Source organism: Sus scrofa, chromosome 6 (assembly GCF_054392235.1).
Source record: "Sus scrofa isolate SSC_HxYL_T2T_F1_AM1 chromosome 6, Sscrofa_HxYL_maternal_Yorkshire_Landrace_v2.0, whole genome shotgun sequence".
NCBI classification, from domain to species: domain Eukaryota; kingdom Metazoa; phylum Chordata; class Mammalia; order Artiodactyla; family Suidae; genus Sus; species Sus scrofa.
The window spans coordinates 95,585,181-95,612,077 of record NC_139388.1 but is presented as its reverse complement, the minus strand read 5'-3'; the positions used below and the strand labels follow the sequence as shown (position 1 = coordinate 95,612,077).

General features: G+C 48.9%; 1 protein-coding gene and 1 long non-coding RNA gene across 3 annotated transcripts in view; both read left to right on the top strand.

Annotated features, from left to right (window-relative positions):
- DLGAP3 (DLG associated protein 3) overlaps positions 1-23,550 on the top strand; it is a 63,023-nt gene extending 39,473 nt beyond the window's left edge. For both annotated transcript variants that reach the window (XM_021095869.2, XM_021095868.2), the window contains exons 6-12: positions 1,859-2,072; positions 2,345-2,658; positions 3,032-3,117; positions 20,113-20,597; positions 21,534-21,625; positions 21,859-22,002; positions 22,688-23,550. In XM_021095869.2, the coding sequence (XP_020951528.2) occupies positions 1,859-2,072; positions 2,345-2,658; positions 3,032-3,117; positions 20,113-20,597; positions 21,534-21,625; positions 21,859-22,002; positions 22,688-22,906 (1,554 nt within the window). In that variant the 3' untranslated portion in view covers positions 22,907-23,550. The remainder of the gene's footprint in view (positions 1-1,858; positions 2,073-2,344; positions 2,659-3,031; positions 3,118-20,112; positions 20,598-21,533; positions 21,626-21,858; positions 22,003-22,687) is intronic.
- LOC146402666 (uncharacterized) overlaps positions 1-26,897 on the top strand; it is a 171,187-nt gene that overhangs the window by 54,494 nt on the left and 89,796 nt on the right. The window lies entirely within an intron of this gene.

Genomic DNA, 26,897 nt, shown 5'->3' with positions numbered 1-26,897 from the left:
GAGAACTTCACTTGTATAGGATCTTGGATGGATTTATCCATGGCCTGAGATTCCTATACACTTGTAATGAAGTCTCTTTAAAAAAAGCTGCAGTCTTTCTTTTTAATTACTGGACCCTTTTTGGAATCACTGAATACGAATCCTCAGCAAATTTGTCTCTGACCTTCAGAGCAGCCAAAGCAAAGAGAAGCCTATAGTTCAAGAATCCTGAGCTCTGATCCTTAGTGTGGGGCCTGAGTTAAGGTAGGTTTAACAAGCTCTCCTGGAGATTCTGATGCTCAGTCAGCCTGGCAGGAAAGCCAGGGATCTGGGCACTTAATTTTGGTTTTCTCACAAGCTGGGCATCTTTGGGCAATTCATCTGCCCTCTCTGAGCCTTAGTTTGCCCATCAGAAGAATAGGATGGAAATGCCTGCTCAGTTTGATATCATGTCATATACGCTTTGGAGGCCAAGCTTGGAAACACTGGTAGGCCCTGAGACTATCACATGCCACTGACTGAGGGCTTACCTGCACCAAGTGCCTCACATGTTTTTTTTACCATTATCATTCCCATTTGACAGGTGGTTAAACTGAGGCCCCAAAACTTTAAGTAACCTTAAAGTTACTTAAAGGCCACCTGCCAGGATGTAACAGAGCCAGCACTTGAGTCCATCTGGGTCTCACAACACAGCCCATGCAAGCGACCCACAGGCTGTACTCGAAGCCTTGGCTGCTCTGAAGTTTAGAGTCAGATGTGCACCCATCCTTCCTGTGCTCTGGGTGTTGAGCTTACCACTGAACCACCTTTCCCTACCTTTATATTTTCTTTGTGCCAGCTTTCTCATATAATGCAAATGAAGCTACAACCTCTGTTATATTTAGCTGTTACATTTCTTTATGGCCACACCCAGGTCATATGGAAGTTCCTGGGCCAAGGATTGAATCCGAACCACAGCTGCGACCTAGCTGTGGCAATATCAGCTCCTTTTTAACCCACTGCACCAGGCTGGGGATCAAACAGGTGCCTTTGCGGCAACCAGAGAACTGCTGCAGTTGGATTCTTAACCCACTGCGTCACATCGGGAACTCCACCTCTGGTATATTTAGACCTAGCGCAGTGTTAATGCGACACAATTCTGTGAACAAAATTTTTGTTTTGCTTTTTCTTAGTTGCTTGAATTTTTTTAACACCATGGATTCTGCACCACAAAATATCAGAAACAAAAAAAAACCTCAGTCAGCAATGATTGAACTTTCTTCAAAGGATGAGGGCAGGGAAGGAAGCCTCAAGCTGAAGAAGAACCCTTGTTAGTGGACAGAAGGTTGGGAGGGCTTGGAACGCTTGAAGGTTGATAATTTTTGCTTCATTACTTACTCATTAATTTCCTTCCTGCCACATGGTTATATCTCTATAGGTTGTTTTCCATCAGTTTTATAGTGGAGTAGATAATAAAATAAAATTAAAAGTGACCTTCCTGACAGCTTCCCACCCTCCTACTGGATAGAAGAGTAGCTGTCAGGTCCCTGGTCCTCTCTCTGAGGGTCAGGTGAGAGATGTGAGGGGCTGAGACGAGGTGGAAAGGAATTTGGGGTGGTCTAGAGGTTGGGGAACAGCCAGACCTCTGGAAGAGGCTTAGGTGGGGTAGAGGGAGGAGTATTTAGAGGAGAGATTAGACCCCAGGGCTGGGGAGCAGCACAAGGCAGCGGTGCCTACATCTTTCTTTGCAGGGAGTGAGGGTTTCTTTTAGTCCAAATGCATAAGAATCACACAGACACAGCCTCTGCAGATCTAGATATATTCCGAAGGAAAACGCCTCAGAGACGCCTCCATCCCATTCCAGCACCACAGTAACTGTCATTCTGGCCCCTGTACCCAGCTCAGCGAGGAGCTGAACCAGCAGCTGGAGGCCGTGTGCGGGTCCGTATTTGGGGAGCTGGAGTCTCAGGCGGTGGACGCCCTGGACCTGCCCGGCTGTTTCCGCATGCGGAGCCACAGCTACCTCCGGGCCATCCAGGCCGGCTGCTCTCAAGATGACGACTGCCTGCCCCTCCTTGCTGCCCCTGCCTCTGTCTCAGGGAGGCCCGGCTCCTGTGAGTACGCCCTCTCTCTCCTGACCCAGTCCTAGAATGGGGAGCTCTCTGGCTTCTGGTTCTGACCCTGGTCACAGCTGTGTCGTATGACCTTGGGCAGATCGCTTGCCTTTCTGGGCCGGATGATGGGGAGAACAATCCGTGACTCTGTACGTGGCTGCTGGGTCCTCTGTCACAGAGGGATTGTGGTGGGGGCGGGGCGGGTGGTCGGGCACAGACGCCTGCCAGGACGCGTTTCTCACCGCATGCGTCTCTGTATTCCCTGGCCACAGCCTTCAACTTCAGAAAGGCCCCGCCCCCCATCCCGACGGGAAGCCAGGCCCCGCCCCGCATCTCCATCACCGCCCAGAGCAGCACCGACTCCGCCCATGAGAGCTTCACCGCGGCGGAGGGCCCCGCCCGGCGCTGCAGCTCCGCCGACGGGCTGGACGGCCCCGCCATGGGCGCGCGCACCCTAGAGTTGGCGCCCGTGCCACCCCGGGCCAGCCCCAAGCCCCCCACACTCATCATCAAGACCATTCCTGGCAGGGAGGAGCTGCGGAGCCTGGCGCGGCAGCGGAAGTGGCGGCCGTCCATCGGGGTGCAGGTATGGAAGGAGGGGGTGCCACGGAAAGTTCAGGTTCTGGGCGGTTGAGGGGGTCAATGGACCGACTGAGTTTATAGACCTTTTCCTCCCTTGCTTTAGTATGGTCATCTATGGGGCTGCTCCAAACAGCCCCGGCCCACTCCCTTGTCCCACCTCCTGACACCATCACCTCTACTAGCCTAAGGTGACCTGTGCCCAGAGGTTGTCACCTTGATGCCTCTGACCTCCTGAGTCTCTCGTCTTGTTAAGGCAGATTGTCTTTGCAGGATCTGCCAGCTGGCTGGGGGCTCAGGCATCCCTTGCCCTTCTCCCTGGGAAGGGCTTGGGTCCCTTGGTCTAGCTGTGGCCACTGACTCCCCAACCCTGCTATCAGGTGGAGACTATCTCAGACTCGGACACGGAGAATAGGAGTCGAAGAGAGTTCCACTCCATCGGTGTACAGGTGGAAGAAGACAAGAGGTAGGTCTGAGTCAGGGCATCTCAGGCTTTCCTGGGAGGTGGGGGGAGAGGAGAGAGGGGGCAGGATGACCTCACCAGCCTGGTTTCCCTGCCCACCCTCTTTTCCTGGTCCTGAGAAGAAGCCCTTTTATTGGGGAGAAGTCAGAGCAGTACAGAGGTGGTTCTCCACGGAGATATCATCAGGACCTTCAGCAGATCTAAAGTGAATTCTGGAGTCCCCATTGTGGCGCAGTGGAAGTGAATCCGACTAGGAACCATGAGGTGATGGGTTCGATCCCTGGCCTCGCTTAGTGAGTTAAGGATCTGACGTTGCAGTGAGCTGTGGTGTAGGCCAGCAGCAACAGCTCCAATTAGATCCCTAGCCTGGGAACCTCCATTTACTGCGGGTGTGGCCCTAAAAAGACAAAAGAAAAAAAGAAAAAAGTGAATTCTCCTTGTACCCAGGCCAGTCCCAGGTGCTGTGCGGTGGACAGGAGCTACACAGTGGTCTGGGGAAAGGGGTGATAGGGAGAAGTAGCAGGTAGGTACAGAGCAAGCCTCCGACAAGTGCCCTTTAGAGGGCATAACAGGATTTTTCCAATCCCTCGTTATTTCCTGCGGTGCACAAGTATGTAAGCTCCAAAAGCAACAAACACGAAGATTGCCTCTCAGGAGCCCCTGGCAGATGTAACACTTCTCTTCACTCAGCTCACACAAGCATTTAACCAGTCAGGGGTACCTATTATATGCCTGAGTGTGTGGCATACCTGAGAAATCAGCCACCACTGTGCTGGCATTAGGTTATTTCCTTAATTTCCAACTGAAAAATTAGCACTGAGAGCTCTGGAGGGAATACTGGGAGGAATCTCTCTGTTGTTTGGTTCCTGTGGGAAGACACTCTCTCTAATGACCACGTGGCAGCGCTACAGCGGCCTGTCTGCCCTCTGGGCTGCAGTGCTACCAGGCCAGGGCAGCCCTGAGTATGGTGCCTGGGAACCCTCCTGGAGCCAGCTGTAAGAGTTTTCCAGTAGTCTGAGATGCCCAGACCATACCACTTGAAGGAAAAAAACCAGAGTGCCAGTAGCAGTTCCTCATAGCTCTGTACCCAGTTGCCATTGCTGGGCTTTTAGACCTTCCTAGATTCCTCCAACTGTTTCTGGGAAGCCGTGGGAGCATCTTGAGAGTGTGTGTGTGTTTGTGTGTGTGTGTGTGTGTGTGTGTGTGTGCGCGCGCGCGCGCGCGCCTGATCTGGACTTCTGGGGGTTCCTGTGGTGATGCACTAGTTTTCTCCACTCTCAAATGAGCTCCTTGCGGTTCCATATGCTCCTGAGGCTGTAAATGCCTCCATCCAGGGTGGCAAAAAGGTGCCCTTGTTGCCCCCATCATTCTTGAAAGCTGTCACCCACCAAATTCTTAATATTCTGTAAAGATCATAGAGAAGTAGCACTTTGTGGCAAACCCAATTCTGCAAGTCCATGACTTGAACTCTTGAGAGGTGGGTAGGAGTAAGGTGTTCAGAACCCTGCCCCCAGTGCTAATGCTGCCCCATGGACCATAAACCGAGCCCATGTGTCCCCATTTGCACCCTCATGAGGCTTTTTGGTCCCTCATCCAGGTGGACCCCTGGGGCCCACCCCCCCATTCCTCCTAACCAGCCTGAATCCTGAGAAGAGTGCACCAGGCATTCTCTTGAGACTTGGGCTAAATCAGCAAACTCTGCTGTTCATTCATGGAGTGATTCATTCAGAAAATACTTATTAAGCATCTATTATGGGACAGCTCCTGTTAAGCATCAAAGCCATGACTCTTACCCTTGTAGAAGTTATGACCTAGAAGGGAATCAAGGCAATGCATGAATAATCCATGAATAAAAATATGATTACACATTATGGTACAGTAGGTAATGGGATATTATTATGCATTATGGTGGGAATACGAAAGAAAAAAGGAGTGAAGAGAGAAAGGAGCTTATTTAGGTTAAGCAGGTGACAATTAAGCTGAGGCTTGAGGATTGACTAGGAACACTTAGGTGATGGTTGGGGGAAGAAGCATTCCAAGAAGAGGGGATAGCATATGCGAAGGCCCTGGGGTAGGAGAGAGTTTGATATGCATCAGGACCTGAAAGAAGGTTCATGTGGCTGGTGTGGAACGTCCTGGACAGTGGTGAGGGAGTGGACTGGAAACTAGGCAGGGCCAGGTCATGCAGAGCATGGGTGTGATAAAGAACTGGAATTTAATTCTAACTAATGAGTATCCATGGAAAAAAGGAGTGTGACATGATCTAATTTATGTTTACAAAATATATTGAGTGGAGAATAAATTTGAGGGAAGTACTAGTAGGTATGGGAGGCTGTTAAACAGGATTATTTTCATGATCTAAAAGAAAGATGATAGCCTTTTGCATTATGGCCAATCTTGTGTTGGGGATATTTTTTTCTATTGTATTTTAGACTTGGATGCTGCTGGTGTATGAAAACACTGTTAGGTTTTATATGTTGATTTTTCTGTTTTTGGCTGCATCCACGGTGGGCCAGAGTAGTGACCCAAGCCACTGCAGTGACAACACTGGATCCTTAACCTGCTGCACTTCAAGGGAACTCCTATGTTAACTTTGTATTCAGCAGCTTTGCTGCCAGATCTTATTAGGACTCAAAGCTTATCTGAAAATTGTGATGGGTTTTCTATACGGTCAGTTATATTTTCTGCAAATGAGAATATTTGTTTTATTCTGTATTTAAAGTTTTTCTTTTTCTCACAATAATGCATTAAACAGGACTTCTGGTTTGCTGTTGAGTGTCTTAACTCTTGTGCCATTCAACATTAGTAAACATTAGATGTTAGTAATCTTCTAAGTCCCATTTATAAGTGTGATGATATTTGTTACAGATGTTGATGGATACTGTTTATCAGGTTAAGGAAATTCCCTTCTATTCCTACTTGGCTAAGAGTTTTTTTTTTTTTTTTAATTTTTATTTTTTTGTCTTTTTTTCTAGGGCCGCACGTGTGGCATATGGAGGTTCCCAGGCTAGGGGTCTAATCAGAGCTGTAGCCACCAGCCTATGCCAGAGCCACAGCAACGCGGGATCTGAGCCATGTCTGCAACCTACATCACAGCTCACGGCAACACCGGATCCTTAACCCACTGAGCAAGGCCAGGGATCGAACCTGAAACCTCATGGTTCCTAGTCGGATTTGTTAACCACTGAGCCACGATGGGAGCTCCTTTTTTTTTTTTTTCTTTTAATAAAAAATGAGAGTGGAATTTTATTGAGTGCTTTTCCAGAATCTACTTAGATGATCATAGATTTTCTCCTTCCATCTGTAATGTGGTGAATTATATTAAGAGATTTCCATGTTGACCCATTCTTTCACTCCTGGGGTAAACCCTGCTTGATCCCATTATCACTTTGGATTAAGTTTGGCTGTAACAGGGCCTCAAAAGTGTCTTCAGTATATTTCTCACTCACAAGAAGGAAAAGCCTGGATGTAGAAGTTCTGTGTCAGGACCCCAGGTGCCTCCTTGCTGATCTTCCATCCTTTGTCTGTCAGCACATATTCAGGGAGCCGATGCTCAAGCCCCATCCTGTCTGCATTCTGATCAGTATCAGGGGGGCAGAGAGAAGGAGGGTGCAGTCCTTCCTTTTTAAAAGACTTCCTGGGGAGTTCCCGTCATGGCTCAGTGGTTAACGAATCCGACTAGGAACCACAGAGAGAAGAATGGGTGTGTGGACCTCTTAACAGTTTTTGTCATGGTCTTGCTCTATTGTTTTTAATATATACATTTCCGGATTTTGGAATAGGTGTTATTGATTTATTTAGGGTTTTTAAGAGTTCCCATCGTGGCTCAGCAGAAACGAATCTAACTAGTATCTGTGAGAATACAGGTTCAATCCCTGGCCTGGCGCAGTGGGTTAAGGATTGGGTGGTGTTGTGAGCTGTGGTGTAGGTCTCAGATGTGGTTCAGATCTAGCGTTGCTGTGGCTGTGGTGTAGACCAGTGGCTACAGCTCTGATTTGACCCCTAGCCTGGGAACTTCCATGTGCCTTGGGTGCGGCCCTAAAAAGACAAAAAATAAATAAATAAGATTTTTATATTTATGCTCATAAGTGAGATTGGCGTACAAATTTGTTTTCACTGTTGTTTTTCAGATTCGGTTCAGGTATTAAGGTTATGCTAGACTCCTAAAATGAGTTTGGTAGTGTTCTCTGTGTTTCTCTTGTGTGGAATAATTTGTAGGAAGCAGAAATTAACTTTTTCTTAAAGGTTTTGGCAGAGATTGCCTATGAAACTCTCCAGGCCTGATGCCTTTTCAGGATAGGAGAAGCTTTTTGAAGTACAGCTTCAGTGTGTTTAGTGGTTATTGATCTATTCTGGTTTTTCCTTCTTGAGTCAATTTTGGTGATTTATGTTTTTCTAAAAAATGGACTGTTTAACAAAGCATTGACAGTTTCCAAAATCTTTGGCACACATATTCTTTCTCATGGTATTAATTTTATAAATGTTTATCATATTCTTAGGTTATGCCCCCTCCCTTTTTATTCCTGATGGTATATATTTATACCCTGCCTCTCTTTCTTGATCCATTTTGCACAATGTTCGTATAGTTTGTCATTTAAAAAACATACCAGAAATGGAACCCATGCCACAGCAGTGACAGTGCCATATCCTTAATATGCTGTGCCACCAGTGAACTCCTAACATATTTTTTAAATTATGTATTTTTAGTCTTTAAAAGAACTAGCTTTCAGTTTGGGTGAGCATCTCTGTTGTTTCTCTTTTATCTTTAATATTTCCTTCTACTGCTTTTGTGTTATTATTTTCCTTCTACTTTTTTTTTTCTAGCGTCTTGGACGTTACTTCTTTTTTTGCTTTTCCCTTTATTTGGCCATGCCTGCGGCATGCGGAAGTTCCCAGGCCAGGGACTGAACCTGAGCCACATCAGCCACATCATGGATTCCTTAACCACTAGGCTCCCAGGGAGCTCCTGAACACTATTTCTTATTTTTAAGGCTATAAATGTCCCTCTAACTATACTGCTATATTTGCATCTCATAAGTTTGGGGATCTTGTTTTCATTGTTCAGTTGTAGATTTCATCTTAACTTCCTTTTTAACTCATGAATTATTCAAAAGAATTTTTTTTTTAACTTTCCAAATGTATCTTTTTGTGTAAGGGGCTACCTTTTCACTGTTTTTTTTTTTTTTTTTTTTTTTGGTCTTTTCAGGGCTGCACCCAAGGCATGTGGAAGTTCCCAGACTAGGGGTCCAGTCAGAGCTGTAGCTGTCGACATAAGCCAGAGCCACAGCAATGCGGAATCTGAGCTGTGTCTGTGACCTATGGCACAGCTCTCGGCAAAGCCAGATCCTTAACCCACTGAATGAGGCCAGGGATCGAACCCGTGTCCTTATGGATACTAGTTGGGTTCGTTAACCACTGAGCCATGACAGGAACTCCTACCTTTTCACTCTTGATTTGTAAATTTGCTACCTTGTCATGGTGCGCATTCTGTGTGATATTTATTCCTTAGAATTTGTTGAAGCTTCCTCCATCGTATATACATGTCATGTGTATATATATTATATATGATCAGACTTATAAATTATACTTTATACATGTATATCTTTGATTTTTTTTGGATGTTTGACCTACCAGTTAAAAATGTCTCACCACGATTGTGAATGTGTCTATTTCCCCGGGAATTTTATTTATTTTTTCTTTAGTTTGAGAGTATGTTGTTTAGCATTCAGGCTTAAGATTGTTGTATCTTCTTAGTGGGTTGGTCCTTTTATCATTAAATAGGTTGCTATTCTTACTATTGGTTTTTGCCTTGAAGTCATTTTAGATATGTTGCTTGTAAGAGCAGTATGGAGCTAGAATTTAGTAGACTTATTTAATCTCTTTATGTATTTTTTGATTACTGATTTGTTTGGCTTTATTTCTATCATCTCTTTAAACATTTTCTATTTGACACACTTTTCTTTTGCTTCCTCCTCCCTTGCTTTTCTGCCATATGTTGAACTGATCAAGGTGACTTCATTTCTCTTGTTCCCTCCACTGGGTTGGAAGTTTACATTTTAATAGTGATTTCCTTCAAATTTAAAACAAATATACTTACTTTCATATTTTTCTATTAAAGTCTAAAATTAGTATTTCTATCCTGAAAGAGGCGCAAAGCAAGAACCTTGGAACACTTTAATTTCCTTCTTAACTCTCTCCCTCCATCTTCCGTGTTAATATTTGTCTAACATTTGATTATACCTCTTTAAAAAACTCTGCCAAGTCAGTTGTTGTTATATCTTTTATGGTTTAATAGTTTGGACGTACAAACATGTTTTAACAATTTATGTGTTCACTATTGCTTGTTGCTGCCCACTGCTTCCTCCTGGGTTCAATTTCCTTTATGCTGAAGTGCTACTTGAGCTTGGGAGCAGTTTTAGAGTTAATATCTCCGCCTGAGGTTTCTGTATTTCACTGGTACTACTCATTCAGACCCCACACCCACACACAAAGCAGCCTTAATATTCTGATTTCTCGGCATCCTACCTCCAGGCCACATACCTGAATCATGACGTGAGTTTTCTAGTCCACGTTTGTAAATGAGACGACCTTTATTTTGTCTGCTGGCTTTATGCATGGGGTCTCCTTCCAGGTCCCCAGGATGCAAAGACTTGGAGTCTCTCCTTTTATATTCTCGGTGTTACCAGGTAGCCTCTAGCATATGTCTGGCCTGATACTCCTGTGGCTCATTTGGCTTAGATTCCCTTTCACCTCTCTGATTTAGAATTTCCTTTTTCTTTCTGGAACCCGAAGATTTCTCTTTCTTCTTTTCAAGCTTGGCATTGTAGCAACTGCCTTTTGGGCTTTCTTTTTTTTTTTCTCTCTTAGTGGGGCCACACCTGCTGCATATGGAAGTTCCCGAGCTAGGGGTCGAATTGGAGCTGCCACTGCCGGACTTACACCACAGTCTGCAGCAACGGCAGATCTGTAATGCACTGAGTGGGGTCAGGGATCGAACCTGAATCCTCACGGACACCTGCTAAGCCACAACGGGACCTCCTGGACTTTATTTGATGTAGCATTTCTGTATGTTTCTATATGTGCGGTATTGGGGGGGTGGGAACTTCCCAGGTTGGTTCATCCCGCCCTATTGATCAATTGTCTGGATAAGGCTCATGGCATCAGATACAGAGAGGAGTGGAATGATTTTGGAAGCATTTGAAGTGAAGTCAAGGAAGGGTGGGGACAGGTGGAGCCTGAGGTCTTCCTTTCTCTCGAGTAGGTGCTGGGGAGGCCTTCATGGGGTGGGCAGGAGAGGGGAGATAGTGTTGGACAAATGTCTAAAGAACTGAATTGCTTGGGACAGGTGATCACACTGGGAATCCAGAGGGGGTGACAGGTGGGGAGAGAAGAAATCTGGCGCATCTTTCTGGCCCAGTTCCCTTGCTTGTCTGCTGAAGGCATCATTAGTTATACACCTGCATTGTCCTTTCTGTCCCTTATGTCCCTGGCACTCTAAGTCTGACTTACCACACACCATGACCCAACTGGTACATAAAAGTGAGCCATGAATATCAGCAGCCTTTCCAGACACACATCCAGGTCTAGCCCCCCACCTGCTGCCACCCCATTTTCTTAGATTGTCTTGTCCTTGCTCTCGTCTCACTGGTCCCAGTATTTCTCTCTGTCTCTCTTTCTCTTTCTCTGTACTTTGGTTTAAAAAATTGCCAGGGAGGAAAGGTTTCTCCTTTTTTGCTTTTCAGGTGTTCCCTGCTAACCTACTGGGTGAGAAATTCGGATTTATTTCCCTTTATTCCTAGGAGTTGTCTGTGGGTCCTTTCGGTTGTGCATCATCAGTGATGACTTGGCTTAGAAACATATAAGCTTTGGGGTTGGCATCCCTTCAGTTCCATCTCCACTGCACCCCCGCCTAAGATTCATTTGTCCATAGACATTTATTGTATCCCTATTATTTGTCAAGTATTGTTCTGGGCACAGAGGATACAAAGGTGAGCCAAAGCAGACACAGCCCCTGGCCTGTGAAGCTTGCTGCCACATTAATCTAAGAACCTCATAAATGATGTAGAAGTTCAGCCGAGCAGGAGCCACAGAGGAGAGGCATGTACATTATGAGCGTGTATAGTTGGGGCTTTGACGCAGTCAGAGGGGTCAGGCATGGATTCCCTGAGAAGGTGACATTTGAGTGAAGGATCAACAGAACTAAGTGAAAATGGGAGATGAATGCTCCAGGCAGAAGGACCAGCAGGTGCTAAGACCCTTTGGTAGGAGGGAGAAACAGTTGGAGTTCCCACTGTCGTGCATCGAAAAAGAATCCGACTAGTAACCATGAGGTTGTGGGTTCGATTCCTGGCCACACTCAGTGGGTTAAGGATCCGGCGTTGCCATGAGCTGTGGTGTAAATTGTAGACATGATTCAGATCCTGCATTGCTGTGGCTGTGGCCTCGGCTGGCAGCTGTAGCTCCGATTTGACTCCTAGCCTGGGAACCTCCATGTGTCATGGGTGTGGCCCTAAAAAGCAAAAAAAAAAAAAAAAAAAATGGTTATCAGCTCCATCTCAAGGCATCCTACAGCACCTGTCTTCCCAGACCCAACGTACTCTGGGCTGTGATAAAAGAATGCATCCAGGAGTTCCCATTGTGGCTTGGTGGGTTAAGGATCTGACGTTGTCTCTGTGAGAATGAGGGTTTGATCCCTGGCCTCACTCAGTGGGTTAAGGATCCAGCGTTTTCTTAAGCTTCAGCATAGGTTTTAGATGTGGCTCAGATCTGGTGTTGCTGTGGCTGTGGTGTAGGTTTAGCTGCAGTTCCAATTCAGCCCCTAGCCCAGAACTTCCATTTGCCACAGGTATGGCTGTGAAAAAGAAAAAAAAAAAAAGAAGAAAAAAATAAGAATGCATCCGGTGCCCTTATGGATAGAAGTCTATTGCTAGAGCCCTTTGAGAACATGGAAGTCATGTGATTTTTGCTTCTAACTCTCTCTAATCAAGGGATCTCCTTGTATCTTCCACTTCTAGATCCCTTCCATTAAGATTTTAATCTTAAATTCCTGAGTTAGCAAAAACAAAACAACATAAACAAGAAAAAACCAGCCATCCAATTAAATTTGATTATTGCATAAATAGGAAATACTTATTTTTAGTATAAGTATTTCCTAAATGTTGCATAAGACATACTGAAAATTATCTGTTATTTATTTGAAATTAAAATTTAACTGAAGTCCTATATTTTATCTGGCAGCCTTACTCAGACCCACTTGTGCCCAATCAGGGCTACCTGGAGAACTCTGTGTAGGAAGTCCACCCCTTTCTTAGCATCATGGTCATTTCTGGCTTTGGAACCTTGGGGAGGGAATGTGCTGAAAGAACAGAGCTCCTGGAGTGATGGGAAGGAAGCACATCCTCATGAAGTTATAGTCCAAGAACAGGCCTTCAAAAAAGCAATGAATTGCTGAATGACCACAAGCCTTGGGTGTGGACACTGCCTCCCTGCCTCAGCCATCAGCTCCAGAATGGTCATGACTCTCCCTAAATCTCCCACCTTAGCGCCACCTTGGCATCACTGTCATAGCCCCCAGGCCCTGTGGTGGACCTGGGAATCCCTGATTGATTGTGTATTTAAGCTCTTAAGCTGCCTTCTCAGAGAGGGAGCTAGAACAATAGCTGAGCCTTGCTGAAATGTCCCAATCCGTTCCCCCTCCCATCCCCTCCAGCCTACTGCCAGGTACTCCTGGCAAAACCTCTTGACAACCTCTGGATGTTGAACATTCTTTGGACACCGAGTCTCTTGGGATGAGCCAGTTTCTTCCCAGAGTCTTCTGTGTTATCCATCAGAGAATCATGGTAGAAACATCTCCCTGAAGCAACCATGATAACCGCTTCCAGAATCATCAGCAGTGTGATCATTGTCACCCTAAAGGACTTGAGGGGAAGAGGCCTCCTTGACCTCGTTAAAAGGCTCGGGGAAAAAATATTGTGAAAGGCATTGTTAGGAATTAGTGATGATTCATAATTGAAGCCAGTTTCTACCCTTGTATTTGCAGCTATTGGTGAAGACCACAGCAGATGCTGCCAAATCCAAAACTAAATAGGGACAAAAGCCTTGGACTTCACTACCCTGAAAATGCATCTGTTACAGTTAGGATCAGTTTTGGCTGTCAGTTGCAGAAAAACAATGTCTTAAATATGCTAGAAGTTTATTTCCTTCTTGCTTAGAAGTCCGGAGAGAGTCAGTTGAGGGCTGGTAGTTGATCCACAGAGTCAGGACCCAGGCTTCTTCTGTCTTATTTCTCCTCCATCCTTAACACTTGGCTTACATCCCATGTTCCAAGATGGCTGCTTGTGGTCCAGCCATCACATCTGCATTCTGGTCAGCAGGGAGGAGAAAGGAATGAAGAAGGGTATGTGCTCTCCATTTAAGGACCTTTCCTGGAAAGTTGCACATACCACTTCTTCTTATATCCAATGAGCTAAGAATTTAGCCACCTGGCTACACCTCGTTGTAATGGGGATTGGTGAAAGAACTTTATTTGAAATGGCCATGTGTCTAGCTTTAAATTGTGGGATTTGAGAGTTCTCTGGTGGCTCAGTGGGCTAAGGATTTGGTGTTGTCATTGCTGTGGCTCAGATTGCTGCTTTGGTGCCGTTTAAATCCCTGGCCTGGGAACTTTTGCAATCCACTAGCTAAAACCAAACCAAACCAAACCAAAACAACCAACTGGGGGATTCTGTTACTAAGGAAGAAAGGGGAATGGACCTTGAGGAATGATTTGTATGTAGTCTCTACCATCCTTCCTTCCGACCAGCCAACCACTCAACCAAGGTTTATTTGAGGAATTGCCCGATTTAGTAAGGGAGAGAGAGATTTATATACGTGAACTAATTACAATACAATGTGATAAGGAGTAAAAGAGAGATTTTATTCAGAGTGCTGTGGGAGAACAGATGGAAATGATCGGCAGTAACTACATTATTCGTGATAATCAGTAACTACAAGACAGCACAATGGTCTAATTGGGTTCTCAGTGCTCCAGTCCTGTGATTTTATTTGTCCACCTCCCTTTCTTTTCAGTGTGGGCTCCAAACCTTCCCGCCTCACCATATAATGGCTAATGTTTACCATGGGCAGGCCAGGTGCTGTTCGAAGTTTTTTAGATATGCTATTTCATAGCAATACTATGAGTAGGTGCTGCTGTCATTCTCATTTGTAGATGAAGAAACTGAGGCACAAGCTGTAAAGCTGGGTTGGTTTTGGACCCAGGCAGCCCCTCTCCAGACTCCAGAGCGTACGTACCTGCTTAACCCCTCCGCTAGCCTGCCTCCCCTAAGGCTGTTCCTTCTTATTCCCTCCCCCAGGGCCCCCCCCACAATCTCCAGAGACCGCCTCCCTGCTTACTTCATTAAAATGACTGAGGTCCAGTGGTAAGACCTCTCTTCACTTCCCACCAACTTCCAAATTCCTTGCCTCTCCTCCCTTGCCTCCTCCAACAGTCCTCCCCTAGGGGGTGAAGCATCCGTCTTCCTGATTAAAGCTGCCCCTCTCCCTCAGTCCTAGGGAGGCAGTGGAGTGTAAAGGTTTAAGAGTGGGCCTCTGCTGACTGACTGCACTAAATTGATAACCATCTGGTCTTAGGAAGTCACGTCGCTTCTCTAAGCCTTAGTTTTCTCATCTGTAAGAAGGAGTGACTCTAACGTGAGGACGCAGCATATTTATTCATGTAAAGTGCTTTGCTTAGCACATACTAACTATTCAGAGGATGTTAGTTATTATTTAATCCCCTTCTATCTGGTCCTTGGATTACTGCCTCTCTCTTCTCTATCTTGAATTGACTACTTTTTACAGGTTGTATTAGTTACCTATAGCTGCTGTAACGAATAGCCACAAATTTAGTGGCATCCAATGATACCTTTTTATAATCTTAACATTTCTAGCGGTTGCAAGTCTGAACTGGGTTTCACTGGGCTAAAATCAAGGTGTCGGCAAGACTGATCCCTTCTGGAGACCCAGGGAATCATCCATTTTGTCACTTTTTCCAGTGTATGAGGCTGGCCACATTCCGTGGCTTGTAGCCTACTTCTCTCTTCAAAACCAGCAGTGGCAGGTTGAGTCCTCACTTCCCATCACTCTAGCCTGGATCCCGTTGTCCCCTCTCCTTCTCGGACTCTGCGTTCCTGCCTGCCTCTTCCACTTAGGAGGACTCTTGATTAAAATGGATAGCACAGGATTCCATCTCAAATTCTCAATGTAATTATTTCTACAAAGTCCTTTTTGCTATGGAAGTTTCTGGGAATTAGGGCATGACTTCTTTGGGTGGCAATTCCTCTGCTTACCTCTTGGGGATATGGTATGTGAGAACTGTCCTAAACAAAATGCCCCCCTCACCCCCCATCAGCTCTATTGAGATATAATTGATAAACAACCAGATTACCCCTTCCTTAAAGGTACACTGTCTTCTTTTTTTCTCCCTTCTCAACCAAGCCCTTTTGGAGAGTTGTCTTGCTTAGTTTTCTCCACCTCCTGACAATCCCTTGTCCCCAAACTCCACCAGACCGACTTTATTTATTTATTTATTTTTGGCTGCGGTGTGCAGTGGCTTGATGTGGGATCTCAGTTCCCAGACCAGGGGTTGAACCCAGGCCATAGCAGTGAAAGCACCAAATCCTAACCATGAGACCACCAGGGAACTCCCTCCACCAAACTGACTCTTGCCCTGATCACCAGTGGTTTCCTTATGGCCAGGTCAGTGGATTCCTTTCATTCCCAACTGGCTGCATTTTCCAGTTGGCTGCTCATTCCTCCTTGAGACTTTTGGGGGGGATTTCGCGCTCCCCCCCCCCGCCCCCCGATCCTGTGTCTGCCTTTAGGTAACTTTCTCCTGGTTTTCTTTCTCTTCCTCTCTGGCTTAGACTTGTCTGGGACTGCATAGTCTCCACTGGCCCCTGAAATGTCTGTGTTCCCCAGGGCTTTGCAATGTTCCATTGTTCTTTTCTGGGGTGATCTTATCCCACACTACCGGTTTTAAATGCCACTTGCACAAGGATGAGCAATTCTTGCTTGTGCTGTGCAAATCTCTGGCTCCTGGCTGGAAGTGTTTGTGAAAATTGTGTTTCCAGTAATCCCATAATCTCCTCAATTTCTCTGGCCTTCCTTGAAGTAGACACGGTGAGAGATCTCCTTGAGCTGAGAATCATGAAGCCCAGGGTCCTTGTGACCCGTTTCCATCAAGACAGAGGATGATACTCTCAGGACCTCTCAGAGGACAATGAAAGGCGCAGACTGAGTGACGCTAAAGGATGGACCCATGTGTCATGGGGGTAACAGGAAGGAAAATAGGGAAGGCAGATCTTCAGTGATGTATTTACTAGGGCAAGTCCCACCTTTACCTGTGTGTTTTTGTGATTGCTGGAGCTCTGAAGGAGCCAGAGATGAACTGGAGCTCAAAGCACAAAAATTTCAAAGGGAGCCAAAGTGCATCCTAACAGTTCCAGTTAGACACACACACTCTCACCAGAAACAGAACGATGTAACCAAACAGTGGGGCTGCTTCCAGATGCAGGAAGACGGCTGAGAGAGGAACGGTGCTGAGGATGGTGTCAGAGGCAGTCAGGAGGCTCATGGAGGAAGAGGAGGCTTGAGCAGGGAACAGACAGGGAGTGAGGAGGAGGAAAGCTGTTTCAGGTAGGGCAATAGCAGGTGCAAAGGCTAAAGTCACGGCCACTATAATATACATGGGGAACAAGGAGGGTGCAGGGAAGATGAGGCTGGAGAGCACTGCATCTGGAGTACTCGCCAGCACTGGGTAAATGCGGGGAGGAAACCTGGCCTTTGTCTTGTTGACAACGGGGAGCAATGGCAGGGTTTGGAGCAGGGGAATGAGTTGGGCAGAGGTCCGCTTTAGGAAGATCACTCCTCTCCCAGGTGCTGGAGAGATGGGTGAGGAAATATTGGGCCCTGGATCCAACATAAAATATGCAAGGTATAATTTTATTTTGTTTTATTTAAAAATTATCTGGGAGTTTCCATTGTGGCACAGCAGTAAGGAACGCAACTAGTATCCATGAGGATGCAGGTTCGATCCCTATCCTTACTCAGTTGGTCGCAGACACGGCTCAGATCTGGCATTGCTATGGCTGTGGCGTAGGCCAGCAGCTGTAGCTCCAATTAGACCCCTTGCCTGGGAACCTCCATATGCCCAGGGTACAGCCCTAAAAAAAAGATAAAAAAAATATTATTAGTATTTTTTTAATTGAAGTATAATTGAACCACAACACTATGTAATGCCAGGTACACAAATTTGATATTTCCATACATTATGCGACAATCACCATGATAAGTCTAGTTACCATCTAGACTTAGACGCCCACATAAAGTTATTACAATATTTTTTACTGTATTCCACATGCTGTACATTTCTTCCCCATGACTTATTTATTTTGTAGCTGGAAATTTGGGGGGGTTTTGTTTGTCTTTTTTGTTTGTTTTTGGGGCTAGACCCGAGGCATATGGAGGTTCCGAGGCTAGCACTTGAATCAGTGCTGTAGCCACTGGCCTATGCCACAGCCACAGCAATGGCAGATCTGAGCCGCGTCTGCCACCTACACCACAGCTCAGCTCATGGCAATACCAGAACCTTAATCCACTGAGCGAGGCCAGGGATCGAACCCGCGTCCTCATGGATACTAGTCAGGTTCATTACCGCTGAGCCACAAAGGGAACTCCTGTAGCTGGAAGTTTGTACCTCTTAATTGCCCTCACCTGTTTCACTCATCACTCCCATCGGCAAGGTATAATTTACCTTGGCAATTACTGGTCCATTCCTATCATTTTGCAGTGTACATGTTATGTATTTATATGGAATATGCAGTCATATATATCATATGATGTAATTTATACACACACACACACACATTAGATGGCCCAGGTAGAGGGTGAATGACTTCCCAAAGGCCCCGAGCAATAAGGCCAACATTAGACTCGGATCTGTCTCCTAGTCTGGTGCTCTTCTATGCTCTACTGAGTGGAGACAGAGGTGGCTGAAATGAGGCTGATCTCATAGTCGAGGAAAGAGTGGTTAGTCCTAACCAGGGCAGGACAAGGCAGGTGCCGAGGTGAAGGCCATGTGGGAGGCAATGCAGATATGTTCTTGCTTTTTCTCTCTCTGGGTGGGGGTTGGGACATAGGGTTTGGTTGGAGACCGCACATGAGTGCATCTTTCTTTCCTGGGTCCTGCAGCATCCTTCTGGGCCTGGTTTCTATGGCAACAGGCTCCCAGCAGGCAGCCTGCCAGCTGGAGGGAAGCAGGCGGGCAAAGCAGACAGGGAGAGAAGGCCTGGGCAGCAAGTGGAAGGTTGAAGTTGTGGGGGTTGGGGGAGTCTCCTGAGAAGCTGGTGGTGCCCCTAGACCTGACCCCCCAAGCCCCTCTCTCGTCAGACCACACAAAGGTAGAGGTAGCTTAGGACGCACGGGCTCTTCTTTATGGTCCTTGCATTTCCAGACCTCCAACTTCCGTTAACCTCTCCCTGCCACCCCCACATCTCCTGACTCTCACTTCTTTAAGTATTATCTGACCCCAACCTCATGCTCCTCAGGGAGCACTCACTTCTTCATAGAAAAGAGCCCCTACTCTGAAATCAGCAGGGGGGGAGAAAAGAACAAGGCCAATTGACTTTCTGTTTTGCATAAGATTTGCATGTTATTAACGCAAAGACAAGAAATTTCCAGGCCCTGTGTCTTTCCTGCCAACGACTTAATTCAACTCCACTGGCACCAACTGACTGTGTCTGGCCAGGCTCCGTTCTGAGCTATGGGGTCCCTAGAGGAGAAGTCCTCCCGGCTGCAGCCCGCCCCCTCTCCCCCAGCTGCTTTAAGGCACTTCTTCCTGATGTTCTAGCAGCTGGTGTGGTGGGAAGTTCTTGGGCTATGGAGCGTGGCAGTCCTGGCTCCAGATCCTGGCTCTCCTGTTTTGCAGCTGAGTGACTGTGGGGCTCTCTGGGCCATAGGCTGAGGACATACTGATAGCATTGGTATAAACTAGCAAAGACATATTGTTTGTTAAAATGCTGAAATAGGAGTTCTTGTTGTGGCTCAGCTTAAGAACCTGACAATTTTTTTTTTTTAATTAAGAACCTGACATTAGGAGTTCCCATCGTGGTGCAGCAGAAATGAATCTGACTAGGAACCATGAGGTTGTGGGTTTGATCCCTGGCCTTGCTCAGTAGATTAAGGATTCGGTGTTGCCCTGAGCTGTGGTGTAGGTCGCAGACGCGGCACGGATCTGGCGTGGCTGTGGATGTGGTGTACGCCTGCGGCTGTAGCTCTGATTCAACCCCTAGCTGGGGAATCTCCATATGCCATGGGTGGGGCCCTAAAGTACAAAAGATTAAAAAAAAAAAAAGAATCTGACATTAGAGTCATGAGGATTTGGGTTCAATCCCTGGCCTTGGTCAGTAGGTCAAGGATCCAGCATTGCCACAAGCTGTAGTGTAGGCCGCAGATTCAACTTGGATCCGGTGTTGCTATGGCCGCGGCATAGGCCAGCAGCTACAGCTCCAGTTTGACCCCTAGCTCTGGGAACTTGCATATGCTGCAAGTTTGGCCCTAAAAAGAAAAATAATGCTAAAATACTTGTGTATTCATTGGTAAAGAGCCACCACCCTGGACCCTCCCTGGGCCCCTCTGGTCTGGCCCTTAGTCCAGCTTCTGCAGGGTGATGGCATGACACTTTGGCTGTGTCTGTCCGATTGGTATATGCCACCATCTGTTCTGCCCAGGGAGTACAGGTTGTTAAATGTTTTGAATGTCACCCCTGTCCAGAAGCCCTGCAACAGGTAGGTATATTTTGTACCCTCTGGCAGCAAGGACTGATACATTTAAAGGCCGGAAATTAATGCCCATCACTTTGTAGGTTTCCTTTCTCATTCCTTTTCCTTTTGGCCTGGGGGTGCGGAGAGGGCTGGGATGAGACGCAGCAGGGGCAGAGATGACCGCCACCTCTCTCACCAGGCGGGCGAGGTTCAAGCGCTCCAACAGTGTGACAGCCGGCGTGCAGGCCGACCTGGAGCTGGAGGGCCTGGCCGGCCTGGCCACCGTGGCCACAGAAGACAAGGCCCTGCAGTTCGGACGCTCCTTCCAGAGGCACGCCTCTGAGCCCCAGCCCGGGCCCCGGGCCCCCACCTACTCAGTCTTCCGCACGGTCCACACGCAGGGCCAGTGGGCCTACCGCGAGGGCTACCCACTGCCGTACGAGCCGCCGGCCACCGATGGGTCGCCCGGCCCTGCCCCTGCCCCTACCCCCGGCCCCGGGTCCGGCCGCCGCGACTCCTGGATGGAGCGCGGCTCACGTAGCCTCCCCGACTCAGGCCGCACGTCCCCCTGCCCACGGGATGGCGAGTGGTTCATCAAGATGCTGAGGGCGGAGGTGGAGAAGCTGGAGCACTGGTGCCAGCAGATGGAGCGCGAGGCGGAGGACTATGAGCTGCCGGAGGAGAGTGAGTGAGGACACCATGTGCGCGGAGGGAGCGTGGCTGGTGGGGCTGCAGCACAGTGCGGGAGGAGAGGCCTTTGGCTGGGAGTGACTGTGCCTTTCTCACAGTTTGGTTGTGTAGCCCCAGGCTTTGGTAGCTCTCCGTTGGCAGCAGGGCATGCTGGGAGCTCTTGGAAGAAAGCAGGAGCAGCTTTAGAGGCCCGAGTGAGGACTGGAAAAGTGGGTGAAAGGGCTGGGCCTTCTGCGAGATGGCTGCCAGTCCAAGTCCATGGGTATCCAGGGGACTCTGTTCTTGTGTGGGCTGGGCTGCGAAGCCAGGTCTGATCCAGGTGTGAGACTAGGACTTCAGGCAGAGGGGGAGGCAGTGCTCAGTGTGGGCTCATGTCCCAAGCCTGGGTGAAGGAGATTCAGCCAGGAAGACAGGACCCTGCCTGAGAGAGGCCGCGACCCGTCCCTGCAAGTCCAGTCTGAAAGGGGGAGACAGCCTTACCTCGGTCCCCAAGTTGATGAGAAGTGACTCGAAGACAAAAGCCATGCACATGACATGATTTAGTAATTCTTAATGAGCTGAGGAGTCATATGCTGGTGAGTGACAAAGTTCTGCCAACGGGTGATCCCTGAGCCTAGTTCCTGGCCAAGGCTCTAGGACTGGGCTGGGGCAAGTTTTCATCTGTTCTCTGACATGGGACGGAGAGGACACAGGAGGATAAGGACTCATATGAACGAAGAAACATCAGTGTCTGGTTATGCTTGGTCTTCTTGGTGAAGTGGATAGAACTGCTTGTTAAGACCTTGAGGATGGGATGGGGAGAAGGCTGGAGGGGACAGACGGATAGACAGTGCCAGACAACAGAGGGGTCAGAGTCATTCAGGGCAGACTTCCTGGAGGCTGGGGAAGGAGAGCCTCATTCCTCTCCCGGCATCTCTTTCTCCCCTCCAGTCTTGGAGAAGATCCGCAGTGCCGTGGGCAGCACACAACTGCTCCTGTCCCAGAAGGTTCAGCAGTTCTTCCGGCTGTGTCAGCAAAGCATGGTGAGTGCCCGTGGGCATAGAGCTTACGGGAAGTGTGTATGCCTGGAGGTGAGACCCAGTGTCTGTGGCCATGAGGGAGAGGCCTGGGCTCTTTCTTGTCTCCCTGCCTCTCAGTCCCCACCCCACTCTTCCAAGGTGAGCTTCCCAACGATGAGAATGAGTAGTGCTTTCTCTGGTCCTGGCTGGGGCTCAGCTGACTGGCTGCCTCCCCCCTCCGTCTCCCTTCACTGCAGGACCCCACAGCGTTCCCCGTGCCCACCTTCCAGGACCTGGCGGGTTTCTGGGACCTCCTGCAGCTCTCTATCGAGGATGTGACCCTCAAGTTCCTGGAGCTACAGCAACTCAAGGCCAACAGCTGGAAACTCCTGGAGCCTAAGGTAGGGAGGAGGTCCCTTCAAGCCAAGAGGCCAGACCCTTCCCAGAGAGTGTAGGGGGGAGAGGAGGACAGGAGATGAGAACGTGGGCAGCAGAGGCAGCCTTGGACAGGTAACGGTGACCATCTTCTTCCAAAAGGACCACATACTTGGTCACTGCCTTCTGCTTGGCCCTGGTGCTCATTGCTGCTTGAGCTGCAAGAACCCTTTGGTGGCTGCAGCCACCTCAGATCAGAGGTAGTTTGAGAGAGCCAGAATGGCAGACTGCCCCCAGCTGGGGCCTAGCACAGAGAGGACATTTAAGGTCCCCTGAGCCCTCATCTCACTAGACCTTGTCAGTGACGGGGCCCAGCAACAGCCTGAAATGTGAACCCCCGTTTCCTTGCCTGGGTCGGAGGGGCCGCCACGCTAGGGACCCGGAGGGAAAGCTTCCACTCTGATGCGAGTTGTGGAAAACAGTTCCACCAGGGGGCGCGCGAGTCTTTTTTTTTTTTTTTTAAGTGTAAATTGTGGGTTTTGACCTTGGCAGAACCAGTACCTCTGAGGCTTCTAGGCGGGCACACGCTCTCAAGAACCGCTCTCACCGGTCAGAGGAGCGCGGTGTTAACCCCTTCAGGCCCTGGGGGCGCAGAGTGGGAAGTCGGGCGGGGTCCGGCGACTAAACTAAGCCACCTCCCTCTGCCGGCAGGAGGAGAAGAAGGTCCCTCCGCCGATACCAAAGAAGCCCTCGCGGGGCCGGGGCGTGCCGGTGAAGGAGCGCTCCCTGGACTCGGTGGACCGGCAGCGGCAGGAAGCGCGCAAGCGGCTCCTGGCGGCCAAGCGCGCCGCCTCCTTCCGCCACAGTTCGGCCACCGAGAGCGCCGACAGCATCGAGATCTACATCCCCGAGGCCCAGACCAGGCTGTGACCCGCCCGGCCCGCCCAGCCCGGGCCCGGGCCCGCGGTTTTCTACCCGTACTGTACACCCAGCGTCGAGGTCACTGTGAACGCGGGCCGCCCCGTGCGCCCGCCCCGCCGGCACCGCACGCCCCGGCCCCTCCTGCCCGTCACGCTCTCGTGGGTTTTTTACCTTCCTGACCCCACGCGAAGGCGCCCGGGCTGGGCTGGGGGCCGTGCCTCTCCACCCTGCGCCCCCACCGGGACTCCCCTCCTTCCAGGTCCGACGCTTCGTCCCCACCTCCTCCCCACGGGCACCATCTCTGCCATTACTTCCCCCCACGGGCCAGGCCGGGCCGGGTCCCCCATCTGGGCTCTGCGTCCCCCCCACCCCGCGGGGCTGGGCTTCGTGGGGAATCAAGCTTCGTGGCTTTTTATGAAGAATCCCGAACCCCGCCTAGGAGCCCGCCCCATCCTCCCAGGGGCTCTACCCTCAGCCCTCTGCCCACCGGGCCCAGGGACCACAGTGGCTGGACCAACCCAGGACCAGGGCGCCTGGGCCTCTCCCCTTTCCCAGCTGCTGGGAAGGGGAGATGGGGGCTTCCCCTCACCACACCTGTGGCTGTTCCCACATCCCCTTGAGTATCCCAGGAAAAATAAAACGGCAGAACTGCACTCGAGCAAGCTGCTCTATCCAGAAGAAGCCACCTCTGCCTATGCATGTTGGGGGAGGGGGGCGCGGAAAAGTGGGTGGAGGAAAAAGAGGCCAGAGCCCAGGTTCTTGGTTTGGGGAGAGCGTGACTGCCTGGGCCAGGTGGCCACAGAAGGACCAGAGCCCCATCGGAGGGGCCTGGGTGGGGTGAAGAGGGCCGTCTTTCAATTCCTATTTGAAGGTTTCCTTTCTCTCAGTCCCCCCAGTGTTTCCCCAGAGAGAGAAGCCCACAGCCCAATGCCTGGCCCACAGCGTGTCCTCCATAAACAGGGAGGGCTGATATTCTTCGACAGGGACAAATACTGGTGTCTCTCCTTCTAAGGGGCCAGTGTTGCCTCTGCTCCAGAAAATTCCAGTTTCTGCTGTCACATTTTCTAATGCCTCCTGTGCACGGGCACATTGATGGGGTGGGGGGTGGGGGCAGAGAAGAAGAGAGGAGAATTTTCCTGGGAAGCTCTGTGGCATCCTAAACCCAGTAGTGATGGCCAGTGTTTATTGGATGCTTGTGGTGGGTCAGGCAAGGGGTGAGTGCTTTACACGAATGCAGCTCATTCTTATGACAGATGAGAAAGCCGAAGCTCAGGAGAGTCCAAGTGCCCTGTCACAGGCAGGCCTAAGGGTGGGAGACCCAGGTCTGTCTCATGTAAGCCATGAGCTTTTAGCTCTACAGCCTTCTGAGCCCAGAAAAAGGCTGATGGCAGCTCCCACTTAGAAAGCCAACTTTCTGAGGAAAAACCTTCCAAAGGGTTGGCTGCTCTTCTGAGCCTCTCTGGACTAGCCAGTTCTTCTCATTCATTTATTCTGCAAATGTTTAGCAAGAACCACTGTTGGAGCATTCCCATTGTGACCCTGTAGGTTAAGAACCCGACATAGTCTCTGTAAGGATGTGGGTTTGATCCCCGGCCTGGTTCGGTGGGTTAAGTTGCTGCAAACTGTGGTGTAGATCACAGATGTGGCTTGGATCTGGCATTTGCTGTGGCCGTGGCATAGGCCTCAGCTGCAGGTCCAGTTTAACCCCTAGCCTGGGCAATTCCATATGCCACAGGCTCATACATAAAAAGAAAAAGAAAAAGAAAAAAAAAAAAAAAAACCACTGTTAGCACTGTCCAGCAGCGAAGAGATAGCCCTGAAGGAGTTGTTTCTACTCTTATGGTGCTAATAGACTTATGGGAAAAACAGACAAGAAGGTAAGCAGTCACATCATAAGGGTGGGTGCTGGAAAGATGACTAGGTATTAGCCACTGAAGGAGGGCGGGGAAAGAATGTTCCAAGATCGGAGAACAGCTGTGCAAAGGTCTGGGGGAGAAAGAGGCATTGGGAGGGCAGAGGCTTGATCATGCTGAGCTTTGGGATCAGTTTAAGGATGGTGGGCCTGGGTCCTGAGGGTGATGGGGAGCCACGGAAGGGTTTTGAAGAGGACAGTGGCATGAACAGATATTTTGCTGGTCTGGGAGACCACCTGAAAAGCAAGAGGTCATACACCCATGCACACACACAGGCGAAACCACTGGGAGGTGGAGAGGGCTCTGAATTTCCAAAAGTGAATCAGCTTGCAGCCAATCCTAAACATATTCCTGGGCCCTGTCTAAGACTTAGTGAATATATTCTTGGCCCTTGGATGAATTTTTAGCAAAAATTCTGATGGCAGCCAGGTCTGGGAATACTGAGATTGGATGACTGTCATAAAGTTTCAACTAGAAATGCTCATTTGTCTATTTCCCCTAAACGTGCCAACTGAGACATGGGTTGGGTGACTTTACCATTACTGAGCTTCAGTTGTTTAACCTTTAAAATGGGAACCTGGAAGTTCCCAGTGTGGCTCAGCAGTTATGAACTAGTATCCACGAGAATGAGGGTTAAAGGATCTGGCATTGCCGTGAGCTGTGATGTAGGTCACAGATGCGGCTTGGATCTGGCATTGCTGTGGCTGTGGTGTAGGCTGGCAGCTGCAGCTCCAGTTTGACCCCTAGCCTGGAACTTCCACATGCTGCAGGTGTGGTATTAAAAAAAAAAAAAAAAAAAAAAGAGTTCCTATCATGGCTCAGTGGTTAACGAATCCGACTAGGAACCATGAGGTTGTGTGTTCGATCCCTGGCCTTGCTCAGTGGGTTAAGGATCTGGCATTGCCATGAGCTGTGGTGTTGGTCGAAGATGCAGCTTGAATCCCGCCTTGCTGTGGCTCTGGCGTAGGCTGGCGGCTACAGCTCCAACTCGACCCCTAGCCTGGGAACCTCCATATGCTATGGGTTTGGCCCTAAAAAAAGACAAAAGATAAATAAAATAAAATATAATAAAAAAATACGGAGTTCACATTGTGGCTCAGCTGTAACGAACCCAACTAGTATACATGAGGATGAGGGTTCGATTCTTGACCTCATTCAGTGGGTTAAGGATCCAGCGTTTCCTTGAGCTATGGTGTAGATTGCAGACACAGTTCTGATCTGGTGTTGCTATGGCTGTGGTGTAGGCTGGTAGCTGTAGCTCCGATTCCACCCCTAGCCTGGGAACTTCCATCTGTTGCAGGTTTGGCCCTAAAAGGCAAATCAATTAATTAATGAATTAAAGTAAAATAATTAAAAAAATAAAATGGGAATCTGGGGTGAGGTTTGAACTAGACAATACGCAGAGCAATCCTATGAAGCAAGTATTGTTATCACTACCATTTGATGGATGAGAAAACCAAGGCTCGGAGAAGTTCCAACAACTTACCCCAAATCATGAAGCCAGGAAGTGGCAGAGTCTAAGTTTAACCTCTGCATTCTGCAGCTCTTGGTGGCTTTCTGTGTTTTCCCATCCTGGGACCATGAGGTGTGTGGGATGGACGTGGAGGGACAGGCAGCGTCCGCAGTCTCCCTGTGTGGCTGACTTTGGGGTTGTGGGGGGGCTCTCCTTTGGGTGTTGTGGTCTGGGTCGTTGTGCTGGGTTCCATGGACATGTGAAGGCTTAGATCCAGTCCCTGTGCCTGCGGTGCTCCCAGTCTGTCCCAGTCTCCCAGGCACCTAAACAGAAAGTTGTGGTACAAAGGGAGGGCTGCGCTCCCAGAGGGGCTGAAGAGACCAGGGGAGGGAGCCTCTAGCGACCAGTGAGTCTGCGAAAGCTTTCTTTGAGAGGGGCCTTTGGAACTGAGTTTTGAGGGATAAATTCGAGTTTTGCAGTCAGGGATAAAAAGGAAAGACATTCATTGCAGGCATAGGGACCAGCTTAGGCCAAGACATAGAACGGTATCTGTGTGGGGGCTGGTGGGAAGAGCAGGGACTGGAGAGAGGTGACAGTCTAGGACCCCGGTGGGGGGAATTGAGGAGATATGGTT